At 45.8% G+C, this 25,883-nt stretch overlaps 2 protein-coding genes across 7 annotated transcripts in view; one reads left to right on the top strand and one right to left on the bottom strand.

The window, feature by feature from the left end:
• COG7 (component of oligomeric golgi complex 7) overlaps nucleotides 1-21,827 on the top strand; it is an 81,959-nt gene extending 60,132 nt beyond the window's left edge. The window contains exons 18-19 of one of the 5 annotated variants that reach the window (XM_043524391.1): nucleotides 1,969-2,098; nucleotides 21,763-21,827. In XM_043524391.1, coding sequence (XP_043380326.1) covers nucleotides 1,969-2,098; nucleotides 21,763-21,812 — 180 coding nt within the window. In that variant the 3' untranslated portion in view covers nucleotides 21,813-21,827. Of the gene's footprint in view, nucleotides 1-25; nucleotides 74-197; nucleotides 275-1,968; nucleotides 2,099-14,682; nucleotides 15,892-21,762 lie in introns of those variants that run through there. The other 4 variants (XM_043524390.1, XM_043524392.1, XM_043524393.1 and 1 more) reach the window with 4 other exon arrangements.
• The window catches only part of LOC102932510 (amiloride-sensitive sodium channel subunit beta), a 47,269-nt gene extending 22,174 nt beyond the window's left edge, over nucleotides 1-25,095 (bottom strand). The window contains exons 1-4 of one of the 2 annotated variants that reach the window (XM_037910367.2): nucleotides 24,966-25,095; nucleotides 5,833-6,151; nucleotides 4,499-4,820; nucleotides 2,129-2,322 (exon numbers count right to left, since the gene is read on the bottom strand). In XM_037910367.2, the coding sequence (XP_037766295.1) occupies nucleotides 2,129-2,322; nucleotides 4,499-4,820; nucleotides 5,833-6,143 (827 nt within the window). In that variant the 5' untranslated portion in view covers nucleotides 6,144-6,151; nucleotides 24,966-25,095. Of the gene's footprint in view, nucleotides 1-2,128; nucleotides 2,323-4,498; nucleotides 4,821-5,832; nucleotides 6,162-24,965 lie in introns of those variants that run through there. The other variant, XM_043524397.1, reaches the window with a different exon arrangement.
• Nucleotides 25,096-25,883: the final 788 nt, after the last annotated feature.

Genomic DNA, 25,883 nt, shown 5'->3' with positions numbered 1-25,883 from the left:
CCCTGTCCTGTGCTCACATCACCAGACCCACCAGCAGCGGGTCAGAGAGAAGGGATGACTGGACGATTAACAGTTGCTGAGCTGAGCAGAGCACCTCTCCGAGGTCTCCTGGCACCAAGGGAAGTTCGTACATTCTCAAACACAGATGGGCAAATACATCTGTTATGAGCTTTGGCTCACAGTCTCTCCTCTGTTAGCCCCCACTCTTGTCAATATAGGTTCCACTCTGAGAGCATGTGGAGGATACAACCCTTCATAATAACGAGCGAACCCATCAACTTTTGTTGGAAGACTGCAGAGCGGACATTGGGTGTCCAGGCGCCCTGCAGAGTAACGGCTCTCACTCCATGCATGGAACTCCACTGACATCCAAATGGTAATCGGCAACCTTGGGAATATGCCCAGGGCAATTGGCTTTGTTGCTGACAGGAATAAAACATGCACAGACTCTCCACCTGGTACACAGACACACTGGCATTGTTCTGTATTGGGACACTTGGTACAAATAAGACCGTGATAGAAGAGTAATTAAGTCTCTGTGCTTATGTTAGTTCCAAATCATCCACCAGTGACCGCAGGGTGTTAATCAGCAGGCGCATTTTCAATTACTCAGTCTGTACGAATGGAAGAAGGAAGATGAGAAAGATTAAGGATCTAATCCTGCAGCTGTGAAGAGCACATAATTCCCACTGATTTGGAAGGGAGCTTGGAGTAGTGTTGATATTAACCAATCCATAACCACCCTGCAGCCCATGTACATGTCAGACATGTCTGCTCTTTTGCTCCTTAGGGTCATTTCTATTGATTGACATGAATATTATACATAATGTAAATATTACAATTAATATTCACCAGCAAATTCCTTTGCAATGCTCCTATGCAGAATTAAATTGATCTCAGTTACCCAGACTTTACCAGCTAAGCCTTAAGTGTTGGCTTCTCAGTATGCCAATCTGTACATGTAATTAAAGTAAGAACACTATCAGATTTCACCACTAGGGTTTTTCAAGTTGTGTGTTGGAGCCTGTGGACAAGAATGAGACACGATAAGCAGGGAAAGTGAACAAACTCAGATCAAATAAAGACCAACCTGCACCTGCTTCTAAAACTCAAACCAACCCTAGCCTGAGAATATTTTACTCTGCCCCTGCATGTCCACTGCAGCTGGGATCTAAACCAGAAATCCTGTGGGATATGTGGCTCTCGTATTAACTAGGGAGCATTGGAAATCTCTTGATTCACTGAGGTAAGCTTAAGAAAAGCAGCGACCCCCGGAGCTGCTGAAGCCTATTGCAGTAGCTTTGTCCATCACTAATTACAGGTCAGGCGCATGGTCTTCGAGGTTGAAGTTTTTGAATTGAGGTTTTCTTTTTAAAATTAAAAAATATTCTGCCATAAAGCTGATTGTATGGGTTGTTTCCCCTGCTTCACTCCACTCTCACTGTGAAATAGACCCAAGTGGAGGCTCTGCACTGGCTGGGATCGCAGAGACAGAGCTGCAGCATGAACGGAGGTGTCTTTTTCCTTTTTTTAAATAACTGACTATTTAAGAAGTTACCTTAAATTTTGGTTGGAGGCTTTAACAGAAGCGAGCATCCAGTAACACTCCAAATGGGGAAGCTGTGATGGGAATACCCAGTTCAAGTTTAGGCCATTGAATAATTTGATTTGAGATTCTGTTATAAGATCCCTGCTCCATTCAGGCTAATGAGCACCCAGAACACTGGATGGATAAAAGCCAAATTGCAGTTCATTGCTGTAAGGAGTGAGACTTGTGTGCTGTTTCTATTACAAATTAACATAGACTTCTAGATAAACATTTTTCTTTGCCTTTTATGGACTTGATTCTGTACAATGAAAATATTTAGAAAGACAATAAAAGGAGCAGGAATCACACATCAGTGTGAGGCCCTGGCTCGTACATGATTTAATAATTCATAGTAGTAGTAATTATTCATATTTCCAAAGCATCTAGGAGCCTCTTTCATGGACCAGGACCCCATTGTGCTCAGCATTCTACAGACACAGAAGAAAGTGGTCCCTGCTCCGAAGAGCTTCATACTCATTTTGCCCAGTATAGTTTCAAGTGACACTGAGAGTAAGTAGAAGGTCAGTGGGTTCCACGTACCTGTAGCTGCAGGGCTCTGCCCCATACAGACATGCTAGGATCATGTCCTCTGGCTGGTAGCCCATCCTGATCCTCTCTTGCAGCGGGACTTTAGAGAGGATGCTAGTGGACTGTAGAATGTACCATTCTGTCACTGCTTGGGCTGCGCTGGTGAAGTTCCTGTAGATGCACTGGGGGGTGTCCTTGTGGTGGCACTGAAGACACATGGAGTTAGATATTAATGTGTAACTAACAGACAACCAGCAGGCGGCTGGCCTTGTGTTCAGAGGGATGGGATAACCTACGGGCTGGAGTAGTGGCTGTGGCCCTCTGTAGCATTCACAGGGTATTGAGGTCACAGCATACAGGAACGTAAATCCTGTGGCCACCCCCCAGCCCACTCCATCACCACTACCCACATGGGTATTTGCATGGCTGGCATGGATGCCCTTTCTGCAGAGCAAGGACATCTGAGTGCAGCTCTGCCCATGGTCCCCAGGGCAGGGCTTCAGTGGACTGGTGCATCTAACACAGGCCTTCATACCACAGGAGAATTTCACCTTGGAACCCATCTGCTGTCAGTTGCACCTAGCTCAGTTACCACACGACCCTGCTACTGTGCACTAAAAGATCCCTAGTGTGCTACTCCCATGGAGTGGATACCAGTGTACTAAGGAGCTTTCCGGGTGTGGGAGCAGAGTCCATGCAGACCGTCAGTGTGCAGTACACTAGCACGAGAGAGATTTACACACCAGCTTGCTGGGCACTAACTGTTCATCCACACAAGCCCTGAGTGTTTGATCCTGGTGGGGGCCCTCAGAATCCCTAATGAATGACTGCAGCCAGAGTCCCGGGTGTGTCGCCTGGGGCAGGATCAGGCCCAAAAGATTAGAAGTGAAACAAACTGGTTCTAGGCTGGTGTGATTAGAAAATCTCAAACCCAGCAGCCCCCCAGTTCGCCAGTGTTCCCGGCGAGTCCTATGGAACAACCTTCCAGAGATGCACCAGCCTGATGGAGCAGCCCCCAGCCATACACCCAGTGTGTCGCTGTGCGGGAAATCATTTGATATGGGATCCATGCTCAGTTCCAACCAGCTCTAATCTGAGAGAAAATGACTGGAAATGATGCACAGAGCTGTGCCAGGGCCCCTTTATGAGCCAGCATGGACCACATGATGCAGCTTTTCAAGAGAGAAACCTGGTGGAGAAACAAAATCCAGACGCCCCATTTGTGCTTTACGTTCTAGCAGAGGCTATGTCTCATAGACTCATAGGTATTAAGGTCAGAAGGGACCATTATGATCATCTAGTCTGAGCTCCTTCACAAAGCAAGCCACAGAATCTCACCCACCCACTCCTGCAGTAAACCTCTCACCTATGTCTGACCTATTGAAGTCCTCAAATCATGGTTTAAAGACTTCAAGGTGCAGAGAATCCTCCAGCAAGTGATCCGTGCCTCATGCTACAGAGGAAGGCGAAAAACCCCCATGGCCTCTTCCAATCTGCCCTGGAGGAAAATTCCTTCCCGACCCCAAATATGGCAATCAGCTGAACCCTGAGCATGTGGGCAAGATTCACCAGCCAGATACCCAGGAAAGAATTCTCTGTAGTAACTCAGATCCCACCCCATCTAACATCCCATCACAGGCCATTGGGTCTATTTACCATGAATAGTTAAAGATGAATTAATTGCCAAAATCATGTTATCCCATCATACCATCTCCTCCATAAACTTATCGAGTTTAATCTTGAAGCCAGATAGGTCTTTTGCCCCCAATGCTTCCCTTGGAAGGCTATTCCAGAACTTCACTCCTCTGATGGTTAGAAACCTTCGTCCAATTTCAAGTCTAAACTTCCCGATGGCCAGTTTATATCCATTTGTTCTTGTGTCCACATTGGTGCTGAGCTTAAATAATTCCTCTACCTCTCCGGTATTTATCCCTCTGATATATTTATAGAGAGCAATCATATCTCCCCTCAACCTTCTTTTAGTTAGGCTAAACAAGCCAAGCTCCTTGAGTCTCCTTTCATAAGACAGGTTTTCCATTCCTTGGATCATCCTAGTACCCCTTCTCTGTACCTGTTCCAGTTTGAATTCATCCTTAAACATGGGAGACCAGAACTGCACACAGTATTCCAGGTGAAGTCTCACCAGTGCCTTGTATAACGGTACTAAAACCTCCTTATCCCTACTGGAAATACCTCACCTGATGCATCCCAAGACCGCATTAGCTTTTTTCACGGCCATAGTCATCCTGTGTCAATGGATACAGCCCTATCTGCCTTACTCCTACAGCTTAACTCTCTTCCCCAAATGTTTGTGTAACTCCCATTTGTGTCCTCGAGCGAAGTGCAGGGCACGTCTGCATGGAGCCACAAACCTACACTTACCAGCTTCACTGCCACTTTGTGTTTCTGTGCTTCTGACGTCACGTTGGACAGGGCGGGAGAGGAACTGTTGGGTTGGGTTCCTGAGCCGCTTTGGTCGGTCTCAAAGAGATCGATAATGATGGGATGGTCTGGGTCACTCTCGTCAATCAGAACCAAGGGGATTTGGTTCCAGAGCTTCAGGTCTAACCTCTGAGAAACAGTCTCACTGGAGTTTAGTGGAGGAGCTGAGATTGCGTCCCCATGCTTGGACTGCAGGATCCTTTCCAGGGCTGCCTCGGTGAGCGCATCCAACTCTTTCAATAGATGCCTCACCTTGGAGTATCTGAAGGACAAAGAGTAGTTAGCAGGTGCTGGGAAGGTGGCAGTGGCTTGCAGTAGATTGAATTTCTATAGGGAACACGGGCCTTAGGTAGCTTCATAAAGAGTTACTGAAAAATGAATGCAGTCCATGTACAAAGTGTGATCTAGGCTAGAATGTGTATCCTGGCAGCCAGACCCTGGAGCAAGAACCAGATATAAAATTAGCGAGGCGATAAACCATCAGTGTTTTACTGATGACTTGCTGTGTTTACAGAAATAATGTCATTATCTTTCAAATAACTCATGTTCCTGGGTCAGCAGTGGGCTAACATACCCAGGAGCCACTCTAGAAGGAAAAGACACAAAAATCAACCTACTTGTGGATCTGCTCTAAGTTTTGGGATGTACTTTACACTACTGACTGGGATGTACTTTACACTTTGGGCCACACCTCTGCTCTGTCATATTGATGTAAATTTAAAGTACCTCCAGTGAAGTTGTTGGACTGCCTGATTTTATAGGAGTTACTCTGAATTTACATTGGAGTAACTGAGAGCAGATATTAGCCTTTCGTGGCACCCAGATAATGGGGTTGGGTTGTGGAAAGTGTTTTCGTTCATTATTTTGTTTTCATTTGTTTACAGCAGGGGTTCCCAGACTTGTTCCGCCGCTTCTGCAGGGAAAGCCCCTGCCGGGCCGGGCCGGTTTGTTTACCTGCCGCGTCCGCAGGGTTGGCCGATCGCGGCTCCCAGTGGCCGCGGTTCACTGCTCCAGGCCAATGGGATCTGCTGGAAGCGGCAGCCAGTATGTCCCTTGGCCAGCGCCCGCCAGGGGCTTTCCCTGCACAAGCGGTGGAACAAATTTGGGAACCACTGGTTTAAAGGGCTTGCTGAATGACAATGGCCACTTTCAGAAAGCCCATATCTTTGCAATTTGAAATGGAAAAGATTTATAGTGCTATGCTCTGGAAATGTCACTGAGAAAGTCAGCTTCACAGCTGATGCTGTATCACTTGGTGCAGATAGGCAACTCACTTGTAGGGGCTGGCATTACAGACTGTGACTGCTGGGAACTTCATGGTCTTAAACCCTATAGAGAGAGATGAACTGACACTGTAGGAGAGGTATGTGCCAATGAGGATCCCCCATTGCCAGAAGACGAGAGATGCGAAGAGCAGAGTCAGGAAAAACCAGATGACTTTTTTCTTCGGCCCCTCTCGGATGATGCGCTTGGGTCCATGCGTGTTGGTGTTATCGCAGTACCAGACCAGCAGCTCTTTGTATGTGTATCCCGGCCCCTTCTGGAGACGGTGCAGCACTCTAATGAAATACCTTTTAAAGTTCATTGTAATGCCTGTGAACATGGGGGGGAAACAGGTTAGTCTTAGGCAGCGGGATTTAAATTACTTGCCATATTCTGCTTCTAGGAGTCCTTCAGATGGGAGGCTAACCAGCAGGTGCCTTCAGCCTGTCTCTGGTAGCTCTACAGGTGGATTTCACAGATCACAGGGTAGCGATCTCACCTATGCCCTAATGGTTGTGGTCTGTGTTGCCACGAGGGAAATGTGAATGAGATTCTCAGCGTCTCACTACCCGTGTTGAAAGAGTTCTGGAGACCTCTCAACCTCCCACTGTATCACCACCCCAGAGCTGGGCTTCCTCCAGCAATACTGAAAATCCTTCCCACCTAGACGTGGGTAACGGAAAACATGCAGTTATTGGAAGGCAAGTCATACTTGCAAACCCATTCTGAGCCTATTACAGCCTAAACTGTGTAAGATCCTTGGAGAAGGGACCACTATTTTGTCTCAAAGAACCATCATTCATGGCACTGTATGAACATTAATGTATGCTACTACTGTAGACCAGTCCTAGTCTTAAATCTTTATCTGCTCTAGGTCTGTTTAAACTGCATGACTCTGAACTGGTTTAGAACAGCAATTAGGCTAACTCGGCTCAACTCTCAGTGTAGAAGGGACCTAAAGGGATTTGACTTAAAATGACTGGGGAAGAGGTATTACCAGCTCCTTGGGCATCAGATGTATCCACCTCCCGAAAGGGGAGTAGGAAAGAGGGATTTGGGCACAAGTGTCCTTTTTCAAGACTAAAAATGTCAAAGGGGTGAGGGTGCCTGCCAGAGAAAGGACAATAGATTGTTTTTTTTTTCCAGATTCCTTTGTTTTGAGATAATATCAGTACATTTTGTGCTGCTGATGTGAGGGATGCTGCATATTTTGCATTGGTATTGTGAGTACATGGTACATTTTATGCTGCTATTGTGAGTTGAGAATGCGTGTTACTAAATCTTTATATCCCGGAGCAGAATTTCACAACAAAAGAGAGATCTAGCTAAGTTGAAAATCGTTCAGAGGTTTAAAATGTAGAATGTCAGGATTGAGGACCCATGTTAAATATGGTATTAAGCACAGAGGGAGCAGTAATACTGAAAGTGTAGAACTAGAAACGTTTCAAAAGTCAGCAATATTCAGAAGAAAGAACAAATTCTGCTTTTATGCAATGTTACTCTTACTAACTTTAATCCCATGTAGATAAAATATAAAAGGAAAGTTGCTGTACAGGTTGCTGGGGTATAGGCCTTGCACACTCGAAGGATCTCTTTACTCCTCTAGAACTGGAAGACAATGTAGGCTGATTTCATTTGGTTAGATGGTCTTTTTCTCTTGGGCCTGTTTGGTGAGATGACTGCATCAGTTTGAAACCTTACCTGTCCGAGCAGAGGAACTGGATAGTAACTGAGTACTCACACAGGCTCAGCTGTTTATGGGGAGTGGGTGAGGACACTTTCCACATCTGGCCAAGATTGCGAGTGCAATGAGTTTGTTAAAGATTGAAAACGATTCACTGACTTCGTGGTGTCTCACAGCTTCATGCTGAGCTGGAGTCAAACTCCATCTGTCTCCAGTTACTCACAGCCCTATGATCCTGTGCCATGCCCCAACAGAGCCTCATCACCCAAGATCAAATGTCATGAGACCCAGATTACCTCTTCCCTAAGGAAAACCCATGGTAAGAAGCTCTGGAGGGGAGGAACTCCCCTGCCCCCCCAGCACTATCCCATTCCAGAGATTTCCTAGGATTGTTATGTCAGGGACAGGGCTTAGACTCCTTCCTCCTGGGAACAGGAAGCAGTTTTGTCCCCAAACCCAGCAGATTTCATGGAACCTGCAAAGGGGATCTGGGGCCCCCAGCCCTCTGCCTCCCTGACAGCATTGCTCCAATGAAGTCACAATACCAAGGAAGGACTCTCCAAGCCCCCTGCTCGCAAGAGTTTCTTCAGCATGAAGGGGGCCTTTAGGTTTGATTAACTTCCCACTGGCTTTTGTGCAGGTCTGTGGTGGGGATGAGGCAATACACACTTTTCCTGCCCATCTCTTCTATTTTCCAGTCATGGATGCCTGACCCTGCAGAAGCTCTCTGCAGGGGTTGGGGTGCTGCAGAAGCAATGGCTCTTCGCTGCATCCCAACTCACCACTGTGCAAGACAGGAGTGGTCCAAGCAGTAGATACCCTCTGAGTAGGCAATTCCAGAGGAATAAGCAAACCTGTGGCATAAAGAAAGGCTGGAGGTTTATTACGTGTGGCCTTTTCACCTCAGCTGTCCTGTCACCAGTTAGACATCTGCTTGCTAAATCCCAGATGAGGAAACCTCAAGGACAACCCTTGTTTCATAAACTGGCATAACCAAAATACACTGGAAGCCAGAGAGATTGGCAAAAGCAAACTAGTAAATATTTCTCCCTCTTTTAAAAAAAAACATTAAAAGATTTAGATTAGATTAAAATTAAAACACACCCAAACTCCACTGGGCAACATCCAGCTTTGATCATAGAATAGGGTTGGAAGAGACCTCAGGAGGTCATCTAGTCCAACTCCCTGCTCAAAACAGGACCAATCCCCTACTAAATCATCGCAGCCAGGGCTTTGTCAAGCTGGGCCTTAAAAACCTCTAAGGGGACGCGGGTGAGATAGCTCAGTGGTTTGAGCATTGGCCTGCTAAACCCAGGGTTGTGAGTTCAATCCTTGAGGGGGTCATTTAGGCATCCAGGGCAAAAATTGGGGATTGGTCCTGCTTTGAGCATGGGGTTGGAGTAGATGACCTCCTGAGGTCCCTTCCAACCCTGGTATTCTATGATGATTCCACCACCTCCCTAGGTAACGCTTTCCAGTGCTTCACCACCCTGCTAGTGAAATAGTGTTTCCTAATATCCATCCTAGACTTCCCCTACTGCAATTTGAGACCATTGCTTCTTGTTCTGTCATCTGCCACCACTGAGATCAGCCGAGCTTCATCCTCTTTGGAAACCCCCTTCTGGTAATTAAAGGGTGCTATCAAATCGCCCCTCACTCTTCTCTTATGCAGACTAAATAAGCCCACTTCCCTCAGCCTCTCCTCATAAGTCATGTGCCCAAGGCCCCTAATCATTTTTATTGCCCTCCGCTGGACTCTCTCCAATTTGTCCACATCCCTTCTGTAGTGGGGGCCCCAAAACTGGATGCAATACTCCAGGTGTGGCCTCACCAGTGCTGAATAGAGGGGAATAATCACTTCCCTTGATCTGCTGGCAATGCTCCTACTAATACAGCCCAATATGCCATTGGCCTTCTTAGCAACAAGGGCACGCTGCTGACTCATCCAGCTTCTCGTCCACTGTAACCCCTAGGTCCTTTTCTGCAGAACTGCTGCCAAGCCATTCGGTCCCTAGTCTGTAGTGGTGCGTGGGATTCTTGTGTCCTAAGTGCAGGACTCTGCACTTGTCCTTGTTGAACCTCATCAGATTTCTTTTGGCCCAATCTTCCAATTTGTCTAAATCACTCTGGACCCTATCCTTACCCTCCAGCATACCTACCTCTCCCCCCAGCTTAATGTCATCCGCAAACTTGCTGAGGGTGCAATCCATCCCATCATCCAGATCATTAATGAAGATGTTGAACAAAACCAGCCCCAGGACAACCACTGGGGCACTCCGCTCGATACCGGCTGCCAACTATAGACATCGAGCCATTGATCACTACCCATTCAGTCTGATGATCTAGCCAGCTTTCTGTCCACCTTATAGTACATTCATCCAATCCATACTTGATAGACCAGACTACCTGGATGCCCTGGGATCTGGGTTCGCTCTGCTGCTTATTCACTCTTCCCACTGACCAAATAAGAATTTGAAATTGAGAGGTACAAAGTCTGGTCTTATTTCAGTTCTAAAAATCTCCCACCGAAGGGGATCCTGAGTTCACGCAGACATGCGTATCAATGGCTCATATACTTGAAGGGCTTGAAGGAAGAGTTGACTTATTTTAATAAAAAAAGGAGTACTTGTGGCACCTTAGAGACTAACGAATTTATTTAGTCTCTAAGGTGCCACAAGTACTCCTTTTCTTTTTGCGAATATAGACTAACACGGCTGCTACTCTGAAACCTGTCTTTATTTTAATAGTACATCTCCCAAGTCTGAATTTTAACGCTCTTAAAACAAAATTCACAACCAATCAGAATCTCTTCAGTGTAGCCCCTCCTCCCCCTCCCCCCCAGCATTCAGAATGACGCCCCGGGCTCCTAAGTCAGGGGATTGCTTTTAAAAATCTCATTCTTGTCAAGCCAGCCTCTTGCTTTGAGCTGTGATCTATGGCTTTAGGGGGAAGATGCCGACTCCAATTGTGTTTGATAATTTGAGATTCAAAAGCTACCCTGAAATGAGCATACACATAATCATCCTCCCTGCCGGCTTCTTGATGGGAGATTCCCCTTATCCTCTGCCCACCCCCACATTCACTGTCCTTTCTCCCTCCTGATCTCTGTCCAACTCACATTCTCCTCTGTGCTCCACCAGAGTCTCCCACCTGCCCCCCTTCACCTCCCACCCTTCAAATTCTTCTTTGCCCCCTATTCCTTGCTGCACCTTATTGCATCGTACCCCCATGGGTTCCTCTGCCTCCTTCAGTCTTCCCCGGTGCCCCATTCCTCTCTCCTACAGCTGCCCTCCTTACTCTTCTAGATTGTGCTGGCCCCCTTCATTTGCCCTTTACAGCACCCTCCCTGCCCCCCCCTCCGGTGACCTGCTTCCCCCACTGTCCCTCCTTGTCCCACTGCTGTTCACCAGCTCCTTACAGCATCCCTCTCGCTGCCTCCTGACAGCACAAAGGAGGGGCCGTTTTCATTCAGCCCAATCTAGCATTAGTCCAATTGGAAACAACGGGAGGTCGTGTCCATCTTTGCTAAGGGCAGCCCCATTGCTGCCTGCACAGGCTATTTTAATTGAGGACAGTTTTGTGGCTTCACCTCATTAAGAACAATAGAGTTGGCAACCATTTTGAAAAAGGGCAAAGCTTTGCAAGTTTGCTCCTAATTATCCTGAGAAGCTTTAAAAAATACAAACCCACAAGGCATCTCTGCTACTTTCTCGTGTGCGTGCACAGATGGGAAATGCATTCTGCTGGCCACCTATGCTATTTGGAATAGCTCACTGAGCTAGCCGTTACTGTAGGAGGTGTCATGGATTCCTTTCAATGCATTCTCCCTGTTCCAAGTAACTTGTACATTCCTGGCCAGATATTTTCACTCCCCTTGCTGCCTTGGTTAAAATGTATCCACGACCCTTCACCTAACCCTCCTCCCCCATAGCCCCTCAAACCAGCGGTGAGGCTACCATAAAGTTATTGCAGCCTGAGCTGAACATTTTAGCAAGTCCTCTTTGTGCGAAGGAACTTTCCTCTTTAAGGTCTTCGTGGAAGAAGCTGGTTGGAGTCCTGTCACCTCAACTCCAGCAGAGCTATGCAACCAGAGAGAACAAGAGGAGTTAGTGTGGAGGAGTCTCTGTGCAGACAGCTCTGGCCTCCAGTGTATCCCCAGAGAGCAGCTCTGTGGGGCTATGGGGCTAAACCTTCTGCTTCGGTGTTGGGTCCATGTGGGGACAAATATCTTCCCATCCCCAACACACACTTCTCAAGTGAAAAACTTGGGAGGACACACAATAGATTTTCTTCTCCCCAAACGCCTCCTGTGGGTATTTCCTGGGAGGGTGCAATCAGACACACTAAACTAAGACCCATGATTCAGACAGTTCCATCTAGAAAGGAATAAAGCTCTGAACTCTGAAAATAAATGGTAAAGAGGGCTCTCAGACCAGATCAAATTACAACTCAACCCCTTGTTATCTCACTTAGACTAGAACGTGAGCTACCCCATTCATGCTGGACACACAATGATCGCCCATCACATGGATAATGTGTTCACAGCTCTGCAGGATATGGGAATAATAAAAGTTTCAAATTAGGGAAGCAAATTACAGTTTATATAAACCAGAAAGCTCTGAGCAACAAGTGGGAACGGTTTCAGGGTTTCACAGAGTCATTTACCCAATCAGGTGGCTAACAGTTTGGTCTAGATGCCCATGGCTTGACCAAACTATATTCAAATGTTCATTCTCCCTCACATCTTTGGTTTGGAGGTTTTGTTGTTCACTTTGTGTTTGAACTTGTTCTCACCTTGTTCTTTCCATTAACAACATGAGATTGGTGAGCTGATGGGTAGTGACTGAGAAGTACTCACTAAAATAGTCTGTGAAAGCTAATGTTCCCCTCAGAAAGTACAATCTAGAGCTTTGTTCCAGCTGAAGAAAGAGGGTCTGTAGAGAGGTATTTACTACGACAGATTTAAGACCAGAGGCAACCTTAATGATCACGTTAAACTGCAGTGTGCCACACTGTTTCCCAGCCACCGTCACAGTTGCAGTGGTTGGAGGGGATAGTTTACAGTTTCTGAAAACAATTCCATTTCTCTCGTACAACTCACTCTGGCTGTAGCATGTACTTTTCTGACTGAAACTGTGAGTGTAACTATGACTGAATTGTAACTGGGCAGTGCTTTCTGGCTCCTACATAGTTTTAAATCAGTAGACCGTAGTTGCCAACACTTGCTTCCCAGGAGCTGGTAGAATGCTCTGACTGTGTGGGACCTATCCCTGACAGAGATACTAGCCGTAATCTGGAAGAGAAGCTGCGTGACCTTTCAAAGATTTCCACCAGTTCAGGAGTGGGGACTTTCTGCAGCCTCCTTCACCATCACAGCATTTCCTGAATTAGCTCATCACATACAGCAGAGGAAGGACTAACACTCTCATCTGCGCTGTGCTGCAGTGTGGACTCCGGGGGCATGAACTGCAGAATGCACCATGCTGGACTAGTGTTAACGTGAACTGGGTATCTTTTAGTTTGTGCCAGCAGCGTCCACATGGGGCAATGAGGCTGCAAAACTTTGGTGCGCTCTGCAGTTCACACCCCCATAGTCTGCATCGTGGCATAGTGTAGACATAACCCAGATCTGCCTTGCTACTGGCAACAGAGTGTGAAGTGAGTTTATCTGCAGGCTGAAGGGACCAATTAAGAGAGGGAAACACATACGACCACACAGAAAACGACGAGGATAGTGCCTCCCCCCACTGCCCACACCCCAAAGGCTGGAAATTCAGTTTTAAGGCTGGGATTTTCATCTCAGTTTCATGGGAGCACTGTTAGCAGTATATATTGCATATATGTTAAACACTGCAGTGGCTGGAGACCCCTAAAACACAGAAACACATAGGGAATGGCCTATGAATAGAATTTCAGCCTTCAGGCCAGATTCCTTTGTTTTTATTTCATTTAAACCCTTAGGAAACACAGGACCCTCTAAAAATACTCAAAATCTGCAAGCAGGGCCATCTGCATACACAGTATGGGAACTAAGCATGTAAGCAACAGGCATACAGACTTCACAAGGAGTCTCAGAGGCTTACTGAAGATCTGTCACTCAACAGGCATGTAGCTTCATGTGTTTCAGTTTCCTGTCATTGTTTAGGTCATGGCTCTAGGGCCAAATTCTTCCCTAGCCTACGTGTGATGAAGTCAGTAGGATTGCACATGTGGAACTCAGGCTAACAGAAAGACAGCAGGATTAGGCCTTATGTTGACAATAGCTCAAACCGGTGAACAGTCTTGCTCCTGAATTGAGTAGCTGGAAGCAGCAGAGCTGACTAATAAATAGGGCACTACCAAATTCATGGTCCATTTTGGTCAATTTCACGGTCATAGGATTTAAAAAATTGTAAATTTCAGCTATTTAAATCTGAAATTTCACAGCGTTGTAATTGTAGGGGTCTTGACCCAAAAAGGAGTTTTGTGTGTGTGTGTGTGGGGGGGGGGGGGTGTCACAAGGTTATTGTAGGGGGGGTCGCAGTACTGCTACCCTGACTTCTGCGCTGCTGCTGGTGGCGGCGCTGCCTTCAGAGCTGGGCGGCCGGAGAGTGGCGGCTGCTGGCCAGGAGCCCAGCTCTGAAGGCAGAGTCGTCGCCAGCAGCAGCGCAGAAGTAAGGAGGGCATGGTCTGGTATTGCCACCCTTGCTGCTGCCTGCAGAGCTGGGTGCCTGGCCAACAGGTGCCGCTCTCCAGCCACCCAGCTCTGAAGGCAGCACAGAAGTAAGAGTGGCAATACTGCAACCCCCTAAAATAACCTTGTGACGCCCCTGCAACTCCCTTTTGGCTCAGGACCCCCAGTTTGAGAAACACTGGTCTCCCCCGTGAAATCTGTATAGTGTAAAAGCACCAGATTTCACAGGAGACCAGATTTCACGCTCCATGAAATGTTTTTCATGGCCGTGAATTTGGAGGGCCCTACTAATAAGTCACTAAGCCCTCATGGTTATGAGGGATGTGCTGCTTCTGCAGTTGTCATGCAGCTGATGCAAATTGGGTACCAGATTTTGTGGAGCTTTCTTTGGAAAGGGCATGGTCAAGTGATGCCAAGACATTCAGATATATTCCAATGCATCTCAAAGAAGAGGATTTCTTTGAGCCTCTGAAAGATAACATTTCAAAATTCTCTCTCCCTCAGTTTCCTACTCTCTTTGCCACAGGGTTCCAGTGATTATTAAAACCAGATGATGAGCATTACTATCATCACCAGCAATCCAGAACTGCTCTTCTCCATACCAAGTAACAGGCTGACAGTTGAGCAATCCCCTCCGGATGACTGGCTTCTATACATAACTTTGAATTTCAGTTCCTTATATTTCCTTTCCATTACATCATCTTTCATAAACAATTTGTAAATGTTAAGGAGATGTTCTCCTACATGTGACTATGTTGACAGTGGAGTTATGGCATCAGGGCACAGTGTCAAACATACTGTAGGGGAAGAAAACCAGGAAGTTATCATGAATACTCCCACTGGATAAACTGCTTAGTTTTTCCCTTCTAGTCAAGCTGGTGACCACTGAATGGTTCCTCAAACTGCCATGACATGAGCATCACACTTCCACTCTCTGAATTCAGTGCTGAGAAGGTGCCAGAACAGCAGTTCTGGGAAGACCTCCAGACAAAGATCTGGGATGGGATGGGTGGCAGCAGTGGAAAGTTCTTCCAAATTACCATGTCAATCTACCTTGAGCCGTTACAAGAAACAGAACCTCTGGTGGCAAGAGGGGTGTTCCCTCTCCAAGTCCAGTGAGTCCTTGGTCTGTCACACACACACATACTTTCTTTCTATTCTGAAAGTTAGGTCAACATCTGTTGACTGGGAACTGTCAGAGACCCCACCTCCTTCCACTAAGGCACTCGCGATTTTTTGTTGCTACTGAACAGGACAGGATCAAGAACCAGTGACCCGAGTGACCAGCTGGTTTCTTTTTGCCAATTATCCTAGTCAGCCAGGATCACAGCACAGACTTCTGAGCTACAGGTGCTTTTCAAAAATGTTCTGAGTAATCTGAAATTGCAGATAGACTCAAGAAAATCACTATTCATTAATTAGCCTTTCACTTTACTGCCCAGACAGCCACCATTCATAATTCATAAAGCATGCATAAATTCTGATATTACAATACTGTAAAATGTATATCTCTTATACCCAGCATTGAAGGGTTTCCTCTTGTTTCTCTTCAAGCAAATGCTCCCCAGAAGTTTCCATAACAAACATCGTATTCTCTTTAGAATAAACCACAACGTTTCTATAGTCTTCTGAATATTTAAACCTTTTCATTTACAAAATTACAATCAGTTATAATGCAGCATATGTACACCATTGTATCCTTATCTTTTTATCTATATAAAATTAAAAACCCTGAAGTGTTTACTTATATTTCTTTTCATGTACTGTGTATATATACCTGCTACTGTATTTTTTACTCCATGCATCTGAGAAAGTGGGTTTTAGCCCATGAAAGCTTATGCCCAAAGAAAGTTGTTAGTCTCTAAGGTGCCACAAGGACTCCTCATTGTTTTTGCTGATACAGACTAACACGGCTACCACTATGAAACTTATATTTCTTTGTTCACAATTTTGTAGCAGTCGTTACACCCACATGCACTATCTTGAATGTATTTACATTTATCCATCTAACAAATGGCCCTTTTAAAAGTTACTTTGTAGCTCATATTTCCAGTACTTTCAGCACCCTTTTGTATTCTCTTGCAACTAGTTGTTTTCACAGAATTAGCCATCATAAACTAGATTCAGATTACTTATTTTATAATGTTTTCTTGTAATTTAAAACAGTGTCAAGTAGTTCAAACATAACATCTAATTGTTTATTTACTTATCCTAATGTTTCAATTATTTTCTAAACACTCAATTAAAACTTTCTTTGGGATTCATTCCCATTATACTACACTGGTTACAACCCCACAAGAAGTGGAAAAATAACTATCAGTATAAACAAAACCAGCTAATCTGATCAGCTTTGTGTTATTGCTTAACTTAAGGATGCTATCTTGCAACTCCTATTCACATGAGACGTCCCACTGATGTCAAATGATGTGCTTGCCTGAGAGGGAATTATTCATGTGAGTAAACTTTTGCAGCGTTGGATCATCCGTGAAGAGAAAAAACAAACAGCATAAAAGGTGAAAATGAAATGAGAATTCTTTATTCATAATTTGAGACATTATTAATAGAGGATTTTTAATTATGACTAATCTTGACCATGGCCCTTTAAAGATTTTAATACAATTGATATTTCTAAATCCATCTGTGGAGACGTGTCCTGGTTCTGGACCTGGGAAGTGCCCTGAATTGGCTCCAGCCTGCAGTTAGGCTCTGCCCACATCTGCTGTAACTTCAATAACAATTTTGAGAAAATCTACCCATCTTTGCAGAACCACTGGTACACCTCTACTGGTGACAGACATGGTGGGAGAGCGACTGGAGGCAAGCCAAAGGCATTTTAACCTCCTACCATCGAGACCTGCTCTGAGCTGACTTAGATGGCATGTTGGTAAAAGGACTCTGCCCTGTTGAGCAGGAAGTCCTAATTCCCAGCTTGAGTAGCCATAAATAGAAGTGTAGCTGGAGGAGGGCTAGCTGGCCAAGTACACACCTACCATCTCAGATGGGATCATAGGGAAGCTAGAACATCATCCTGCTGCTTGCACTGCTATTTTTAGCATGCCTGCACCAACGCTGATCAAGCTGGCATGTCTACTTGAGCAGGAAAGTACATCTTCCGGTTTCAGTGTAGACATAATCTCCTCTCTAACCCCACCAAAAATGCTGTGGAGGCTCCAGGCTGCTGGAGATTACTGTTTATCCAAATAATTTTTAGAAACTATTTACTTAGGAGGTTAAATCCTTGTCAGGTAAATATCTGAAACAAAATAATCACAACAGCTGTTATTTCAAGAGACTTTATACAGGAATATAGTCATCAGATCTTTCTGTCGTCAAATCAGTCCGAATCACAATTTACCACCCATTCAAGCGGACGGGGTTTATGTATTTATGGGTTTATGACTAGGCCTAAACACTGTTCTACAGTAGCTTTTTAAACACTATTGTGAAATAGTTAACTCCTGCCCATGTTGACCAGACAAATCCGATTAGCCCAAACTGGTTTTGAACTGTGTTTAAAACTGTTCATAAAAAGTTTTATCCCCAGTGCAGAGGGAGTCAATCCTTACCTGCATGAGTTTAACATAACCTGCCTTCACTTTATCGCTTATACACAGTAGATAACACAGTAGTGGGGACTCATATTCTAAGAGCCAAATCCCACAGGAGGCAAACTGGCTTTTTACCCTGTGCACACTGATTTCAATGACCCTGCTCAAAGATTTAAAGTTAAACGTGTATCTAAAAGCTTTGCTGGATCAGGGCTAAAGTGGTCAGTATCTTACAGGACTGAGCACTAAACTGGCTGCCAGGTTAGCAAACTGACCATAAAATGATTTAAAATTACCTTTCCCAGCCCTGAAGAAGAGCTCAGTGTGGCCTGAAAGCTTGTCTCTCTCACCACCAGAAGTTGGTCTAATAAAAGATATTACCTCCCCCACCTCGTCTCTAAAAAAAACCCTGACACATTTTAACAATGTTCTGTCCAATGCTGGCAGCACAATAGACTGGTTAACAAACACCATTTTAAAGGGATTTTCTAATGTTGCAGGAGACCAAGAGCCAAGCTCACTCCCTCTGGCCGGAGTAAGCGTTGCTTTCAAAGGGCAAAGCTGGTTCAGAAAAGGAAAAGTTGCACTTTCACACACACAAATGGTCATTTTTCCAGAAGGGAAGTAACCCTACGTTTGTTTTTAACCTTTCCAACATTTCCTTACCTTAATTTCTACAATCTTTTTTTCTAAGACGAAATCTTACTCTTTCCTTATTCCTGCAGCTGGCTCTTGCTTGGTTCTGTAGCCACACCTGCAATCCTTGAGACAGCTCCTTGTACTCACTTGAGCTTAATGTCAGAGGAGTTTAAGTGGCCCATGTTTTCTAAAGGGATACTTCAACAGCTTCTCTATGAACCCTTCAGGCTGCCCGGCTCTTCCATTAGCTGGGATGTACCATGTAGTGTAAAGCACACAGGTGATAAGTGAGAAACTGGCACCCACCCACGCACCCACCACTATTGCTAACCCTCCCTATCCCACCCTGAATCAGGGTACACAGCAGCACAATACTCTTCCCCTCCCCTGCCCCACATCCAAATGGAGGGTAGGGCTGAGAACTTGGAAGGTTGCAGGAGCCAGACAGAACTCCACCGCACAGTCAGGCTACTGCAGTAGCAGATGAACACAGGGCAATGTATGTATTTGTTGCTTCCCCTAGATCGCACTGTTACAAAATTGAAGTATGCAGCAATAGCTGCAGCCATGGGGGAAACTTTATGATGCCCCATTGCTGCTTCCAGAAGCTTCTCATTTTACTGTTTTACCTTCCCCTCCCCTGATTTGGGCACTGCTGGGTAAAGCATCTACCAGCTACCTGTCTCTTCCTCTTCTGATGATCTTCACTTTGCCCCTACACACTACTCGGGTTGTAAGGATTCTTCTCTAATAAGTAAATAAGAAATTAGTTGCATTTTTCTTCAACAATATACTGTAGTAATACTCTGCCCTTTTATAGTTATCTGAGGATCTCAAAGCACTTTACAAACTTTAATGGACACCTCCAGTCAACAATGGAGCAGTTGTCTACACCAGATGATACCTCCACCATTGTCCAGACACAGTTAAAGTTTGGCTCTTGCTGGCATCTGTTACCATAATTGTGTGATCTGAAATAATGTTCAATAACTGATCGTGAAACTCAGTTCTGGATGCAGGGCTTCTGTAGCACAAAAGGAGCCATATGCACTTCACGCTCACGGAGGCCCTATCCACACAGTGGTTGAAATAATGCTAGCAACAAATGTGTGTATGGTCCTAGCATGGTTTGCCTCAGCATTGTGGAGAGGCTACTCCCATCACACCCTAAGACCCATAAATCCAATCCTGCTCCTGTTGAAGTCCAAGGGGACACTCCTGTGCCTGATGATGCCTATAGGATCAGACTTCATGTTATAAAATCATGCTATAGACTACCTATTAGTCTGTAATAGGGTTTGGCGAGCATAGTTCTCATTTTTAAAAAATCCCAGTCCACGCTGATTAGGGAGGCTACACAAAAAGTTTGTTGGTAATGACTCTGTTTAATAACCAGTTGCTAACATGATTCCGATACTAGGACAGGCCCATAATATCTGCTATTAGTTTCCTTGCTGAAATGCACAACAATAATTCCTCTCCAATCTTCATTTTGTCACATGCCACCTTTTCCACAGCCTGAACCAAAGACTGGGGCAAAGTGTACATAGAAATCACCTGCCGCCTTGTTTTCCTACAGAAAGGATTTTACTCTGTTCTGATTTAACTGTTGCAATTTAGGGGTAGAAATATTCTTATTTCAGTACCAGTCTGCAGATTAACAGGCAGTGTAACAAAAATAGAACCAGTAGTGTACATACTCTTATCAAGTCGGAAAAACATTTACTGAACCTGTGTGATGTTAACTTGATCAGCAAAGGTTTTGCTTCCATTATTGTGTATATCTTGGCTAATTCTGAATGAGATCCAACTTCCCTGTAGGGTCTACTCTCCTAGACACAACGCTTAATGCTAGCGGGGGATGGAGTGTGTGTGTTACATGTCATTAGAAGACTTTTTAAAAGGATTAAGTTTTTAAAAATAACAGTCTATTTCCAACACGAAAAATTACAGTACTTTTGGGGCCAGAACCACACAAGGACGTAGGCACCTAAAGCGCAGATTTAAGCACCACTGCAATCCAGAACTCCCCCCCCCCAGCTGCCACCTGACACTGTTGGTGTCATAGGACCTACATTTTTGCCATAAAAGTTCCCTAGGCACCTAAGTTTCTGCCTATGGGCCTGCATGCTGCTACCTCAAGCAGGCACTTGAATGCCTCTCTCTTGTCTAAGTCCCAACTCATAATATTCAAACTAGGGCAAGACAGGAATTCCCCTGCCTACCTTGCCTTAAACGGCAGGGGAGCGCCCTGGCCTTTCTTCTTCAAATATTGGAAACGTCTCTCCTTGACATACATTCCAAGTCCTGTGTTTCTCCTGTAAGAGTCAGTGGCCTTTCAGTCACTTAGAACAAGCCAAGGAACCACGTTCTTTGTTGGTTTTTAGTGAGGATGATGATGTTGAGAATTACATCTATGTATTATACATATCAACAGAAATGTGCATGTGTGAAGAGAAGCCTTGTAACTGGTGCAGCAAGAGCTCTAACCAGCAGTTCCCTCATAAATTTGGATTTCTTAGTGCTTTACAATAACACTATATCAGGAATAGATCAGGTAACACATCATACATCCCCAAGAGGGACAGTTCTCTGATGAGAAATCCAAGTGACAGCTGTTTGGGGATGCATGGGACATCTGGAACAAAGGACATGGCCACTGATATATTTGGAAAATCAAAACTTTAACTTCATTCCTTCAGTCACAAAGATTTAAATATAAAAAACTGAGAAGTTAATACAAATTAAATAGGAAACTTTATACCTGACTGCACTATACACACATTCAGTATACTCTACTGGCTTGACTGCCTGTAAAAGTGTTGCCAAAGTGTAAAAGAACTGAAAGACCTCAAGCCCCCATCAGCAGATCAAACACTAAAAAGCACAGTTCCAGGCAGTGTAACAAAAATGGAACCAGTAGTGTACATACTCTTATCAGGTAGGAAAAACATTTACTGAACCTGTGTGATGTTTGAGTGACAAGTTTTCCATTCCAAAAACATTGACATATGTCATATACATATTACAGAAGGAGGTAAAATAAATGATTCTTCCTTGTTATGTTAGTGAAGCAAATCATTTGCTGACAGAGGCAGAAACAAAACATACTTATCTTATTTGTTCAAACTAGTCCACTGAGCTTCCTGAACTTTGATTCCTCCTATGAAATTCTTTTGTCTTATAATAAAATAAAGTCCATTAGGGACATATTAAGGATGTTGTGAACACCTGAGTTAAGGGTTTATTGACTTATGTAGAGCACTGAAAACTTGTATTTTGAATTAGTATTTCCAGAATGTTTGCACAAATTGAGGGTTTTCTATTGCCAATTTAATGATATCTATCTCATGCCTTTTGTATGACTTTTGAAAATGTATTCTTCTTATTTATAGAGGTTTTTCACCATGGCCTGTGGCAAGTTTCCATACTGAGAGTTTCTTCTAGTAACACCAATCAATTTTAGAACTAGTTCCTTGCCCTAGAATTTTGATGTTTCCTCTCTGTATGCTACATCCCTACTCTGCCCTCATTTATACATGGAGCTAATAAGTTTTTCATCTTAATTCAGCAAGACACACACAAATCCTCACTCATGCTTAATCATTAGACAGCTGCCCAGTGTTAGGGAGGTCACACCTGCTTTGCTCCTGAACAGATCTCATACATCCTGTCATCCCAGTAAGGGCCTCCTCCTCCCTGCCTTACATTATACAAAGCTATCTGCTCAGAATAATCTATTTTGCAAAACATGGAGCTTAAAGCCTTTACTGAAGTGCAAATTAATTTCCTGTGTTGTAAGAAAGGAATGACAGGTTCCTGCGACATCACAAACACACCAAATGAAAAATGAATTAAAAGAATGAAATACCTATTTCCTATTCTTACAATCTAAAGCCAACCATTTAAATCCCCAAAGCTTTCTGATTGGCCTCCTCAGTATGTGTTTTAGGATAACAAGTAAAATCCATTCTTGGCTATTGATAGTCAATATCAGGAAGTGAATTTTAAGCATACTGCACAATTTTAACCACAAAGCAACCCATTAAAACTAATGGAAATTCTGTGGCTGCTTCTCTGGCACTGCACAAACTCCAACCCATAATGGAAAATATCTATTTTATAACTCAAGTATCAGAGGAGTAGCCATGTTAATCTGGAACTGTAAAAGCAGCAAAGAGTCCTGTTGCACCTTATAGACTAACAGGCGTATTGGAGCGTGAGCTTTTGTGCGTGAATATCCGACAAAGTGAATAAGATATTCACCCACGACAGCTTATGCTCCAATACGTCTGTTAGTCTATTTTATAACTGCCACTTATCCTTTAATGCAGCCTTGTGTGTCAATACAGGTAATAAGGTGTTGCTGTTTTTATTAAGTGAATTTTAGTGCTCGTGAAAGGTGCCAGATTAACAGCACTGAACACTGAATTGTCTTCTGTCACCCCAGAACAGGTACAGCCTCCTCCCCTCGCTCATGTCTCCCTCTGACCCATTCATTCCTCTGCTAAGGCTGCCAGCAAGGGACCCAAATAGAGCTTGTTACTATAGCAGGTTTTGTAATATGGGCACGTATCCACTGGGAACGTGACCGAGACTCAAGCGTCGTGTTGCCAACTCTCATCACATTTGGTGTTTTTCTTAAAGACCCACCTGCTGGAATTATCAGCTCGGAATCTTTGCTTTTTTTAGTAAGTTTCTAGCCCTCATTTCTGGGGAGAAAATCTTGAAAATGTGACCCCTGAACATTCCAACATCAGGAGGTAAATAAAAAGAACCACAGATGCATTCTTCTTTTTAAAAAGCTTGTGATTTTTAACTCAGTCTCATTGACCTGGGGGGGCCTGAGACATGATTTTTGAATGCTTGGGGTTGGCAATAGCCACTACTAATGGGAGCTGAAACTGTTAGAGAGAAAGCAGGACAGCTCTATTCTACAGGCAGAACAGCATGGGGCCATCTGAGGCAAGGTGTTCTGTAACTGTTTGTGTAAGCGATGGTGGGCTGGGCAGCCATTTGCCTGAACTTGGCCCAGGGTGAATGGTTCTTTGCCCAGGATCAACTTGTCCCATTAATGACAGGTTTCAGAGTAACATTAACAATCCCATAAACATTCCAGCCCCTCTTCGTTCTTTCGGAAATGCTGTCGAATGCATTTTAATGTGAGTCACAGAACATTATTCCATATGTCCAAAATTTACAATAGACAAAGGGAGGAGATGAGAGAAGCTACAAATGTTTTGAATGTGTAAAGACTACAAGATTGGGTCCGTCTTGATGAAGTGTCATGAATCCCTAGGCAAATAGAGAGGAAAACAAGTTCTGATCACTTCTCTGTCCCTTCAGCATGTAAGATGCAGAGGGTAACATTTCTGTGCAGAATGGATTTTGATGAGTATGAATTCTGCTGGAAGATGTGGGCTGGAGACAGGGTAGCATCTCTTATTCACTCAGTGTGGTACAGGCACAAAATCATAGACCTCACCCTATTGAACACAAAGTAGTTAGGGAAAAAACTTCAGTGCCAGTACCGCCTGCATAGGCTCTGCAGGAGAGGCCGCAATATATGCAGGAACAGAACACCCCCGGAAGACCCAGGGTACCATCTGTCAGAGAGACATTGCCTGGTGAAACACCGGGCTATGTCAGTCTGTTTGAGGAGTTCAGCTTGCTGCACATTTTACCAGAAAACCCAATAGGGAGACCATCCCCTATCATTCATGCCTGACAGACCTAGCCAGAAAAATAATAGAAAATTCCAGTGTTTATCAAATACAAACTGCAAGGTGGCTATTCCCTCCAAGCCATGCTTTCTGTAATAGTGCTGACAAGAGGTTTGTCCTGTTTACAGTAGCAAACTGTCTCCAACCCTGGTTCAAGTGCTGACAGCTCACGTCAATCACGGCTCAATTTCCGACTTATCTCCCAGCTCTCCCGAAGGTGAGCACTCTCCCAGCTACAGCTGAGCTAGTGACTTGTAAAGAACAATCATTCATTCTGCAAATTTCATCTTTGCAAATTTTACAAGAGCAGATAAAAAAAATTCTTGCATGTATTTGTCATTTGGGGGATTATTCACCCATGTCTTCAGCGAGCACTTTTTGCCTGCAAATTGTTGGGAGCAGGGCATTGCCACCTTCGCAATCCATGCCGGGCTGGCTAGACGGCCCTGCCAGGGGAGAGCCGGCTGCAAACATTTTTGGTTACTTTTAATCCAACTTTTTTTTATCCAGGAGGCATTACGGAAAATGCCCAGCTGGAATGATCCCACGGGAGGGTGGGGGCAGCATGGCCCCTGCCCAGGCTATGGGGCTGGGATGGGGGTATCTTGAGCTGAAGACTGGCCCTGAGCTTGTTCCCTGGCCGTGGGTCTCTGCGGGCCCCAGCACCGCAGGGTCTCGGCTTCGCAGACACCGACAGAGTCGCCCTCGCAGCCGCTGCGAGCTGGAGCAGGGCGAGGAAACTGAGGCACGGCAGCGACTGCCCACGGTCCCGCGGGCGGGCCGTAGAACTCAGGCGCCCTGAGCGCCCCTGCTCGGGGGTCCCGCGGGCAAGTGTCGCCCCGGTCCCGGCCCCAGCGCCCCGCCCGGCGGAGCTTACCTGGCTGCGGGGAGGATGCGGCGGCTCGGCTCTGGCGGCTGCTGCGGCTCGGCTCCCTCCAGGCGCGGGCACGAGCCGGAGCGCGCGCCGGACGCGGATTCGGGGCGCGAGCCGCCCGCACGCGTCACACCCCAACTCCTCCCCTCCCCCCCCTCTTCCCGCCTCCCCCCAACTCCTCCCCTCCCCCCAACCCCAACCTCTTCCCGCCTCCCCCCCAACTCCTCCCCTCCCCGCAACCTCTTCCCGCCTCACCCCGCCCCTCACCCCCAACTCCTCCCGCCTCCCCTCCCCCTCACCCCAACCTCTTCCTGCCTCGCCCCGCCCCTCACCCCAACTCCTCCCCCAACCCCCCAACTCCTCTCCCAACCTCTTCCCGCCTCCCCCCAACTTCTTCCCACCTCCCTCCTCCCTCGCCCCTCACCCCCCAACTCTCCCCCCAACCCCAACCTCTTCCCGCCTCACCCCTCCCCCCCACCCACCCCAACCTCTTCCTGCCTCACCGCTCCCCTCACCCCCAACCTCCTCCCCTCACTCCCCAACCTCCTCCCCCGTCACCCCCCCTCACCCCACCTCCTCCCCTCTTCCTCCCAGAGACCCCCAACCTCCTCCCCCTCTCACCCCGCCCCCTAATACCGCAAGCTCCTCCCTTCACCCCCTCCCCCCGGAGGCTCCAACCTCTTTTCCTTGCCCTCCCAAGCCTGCACCACCAGAGACCCCAACCTCCTCCCCCTCGCCCCATCCCACCTCCGGAGACTCAAACATCCTCCTCTCACACACACCGCCCTTCAGACCCCACCTTCCTGCTCATGCCCCCTGCCCACTCAGATGTCAGCCTTCCCCCTCGCACATCCTGCTCCCCTCCCTCTCAGAACCCCAACCTCCCCCTTCACACAGCTGCCTCTCCTGCTTTCCCCTCAT

Source organism: Chelonia mydas, chromosome 10 (assembly GCF_015237465.2).
Source record: "Chelonia mydas isolate rCheMyd1 chromosome 10, rCheMyd1.pri.v2, whole genome shotgun sequence".
In the NCBI taxonomy this organism is placed as follows: domain Eukaryota; kingdom Metazoa; phylum Chordata; order Testudines; family Cheloniidae; genus Chelonia; species Chelonia mydas.
Note: the sequence above shows the minus strand (reverse complement) of the source record. Positions and strands in the feature narration are given on the sequence as shown.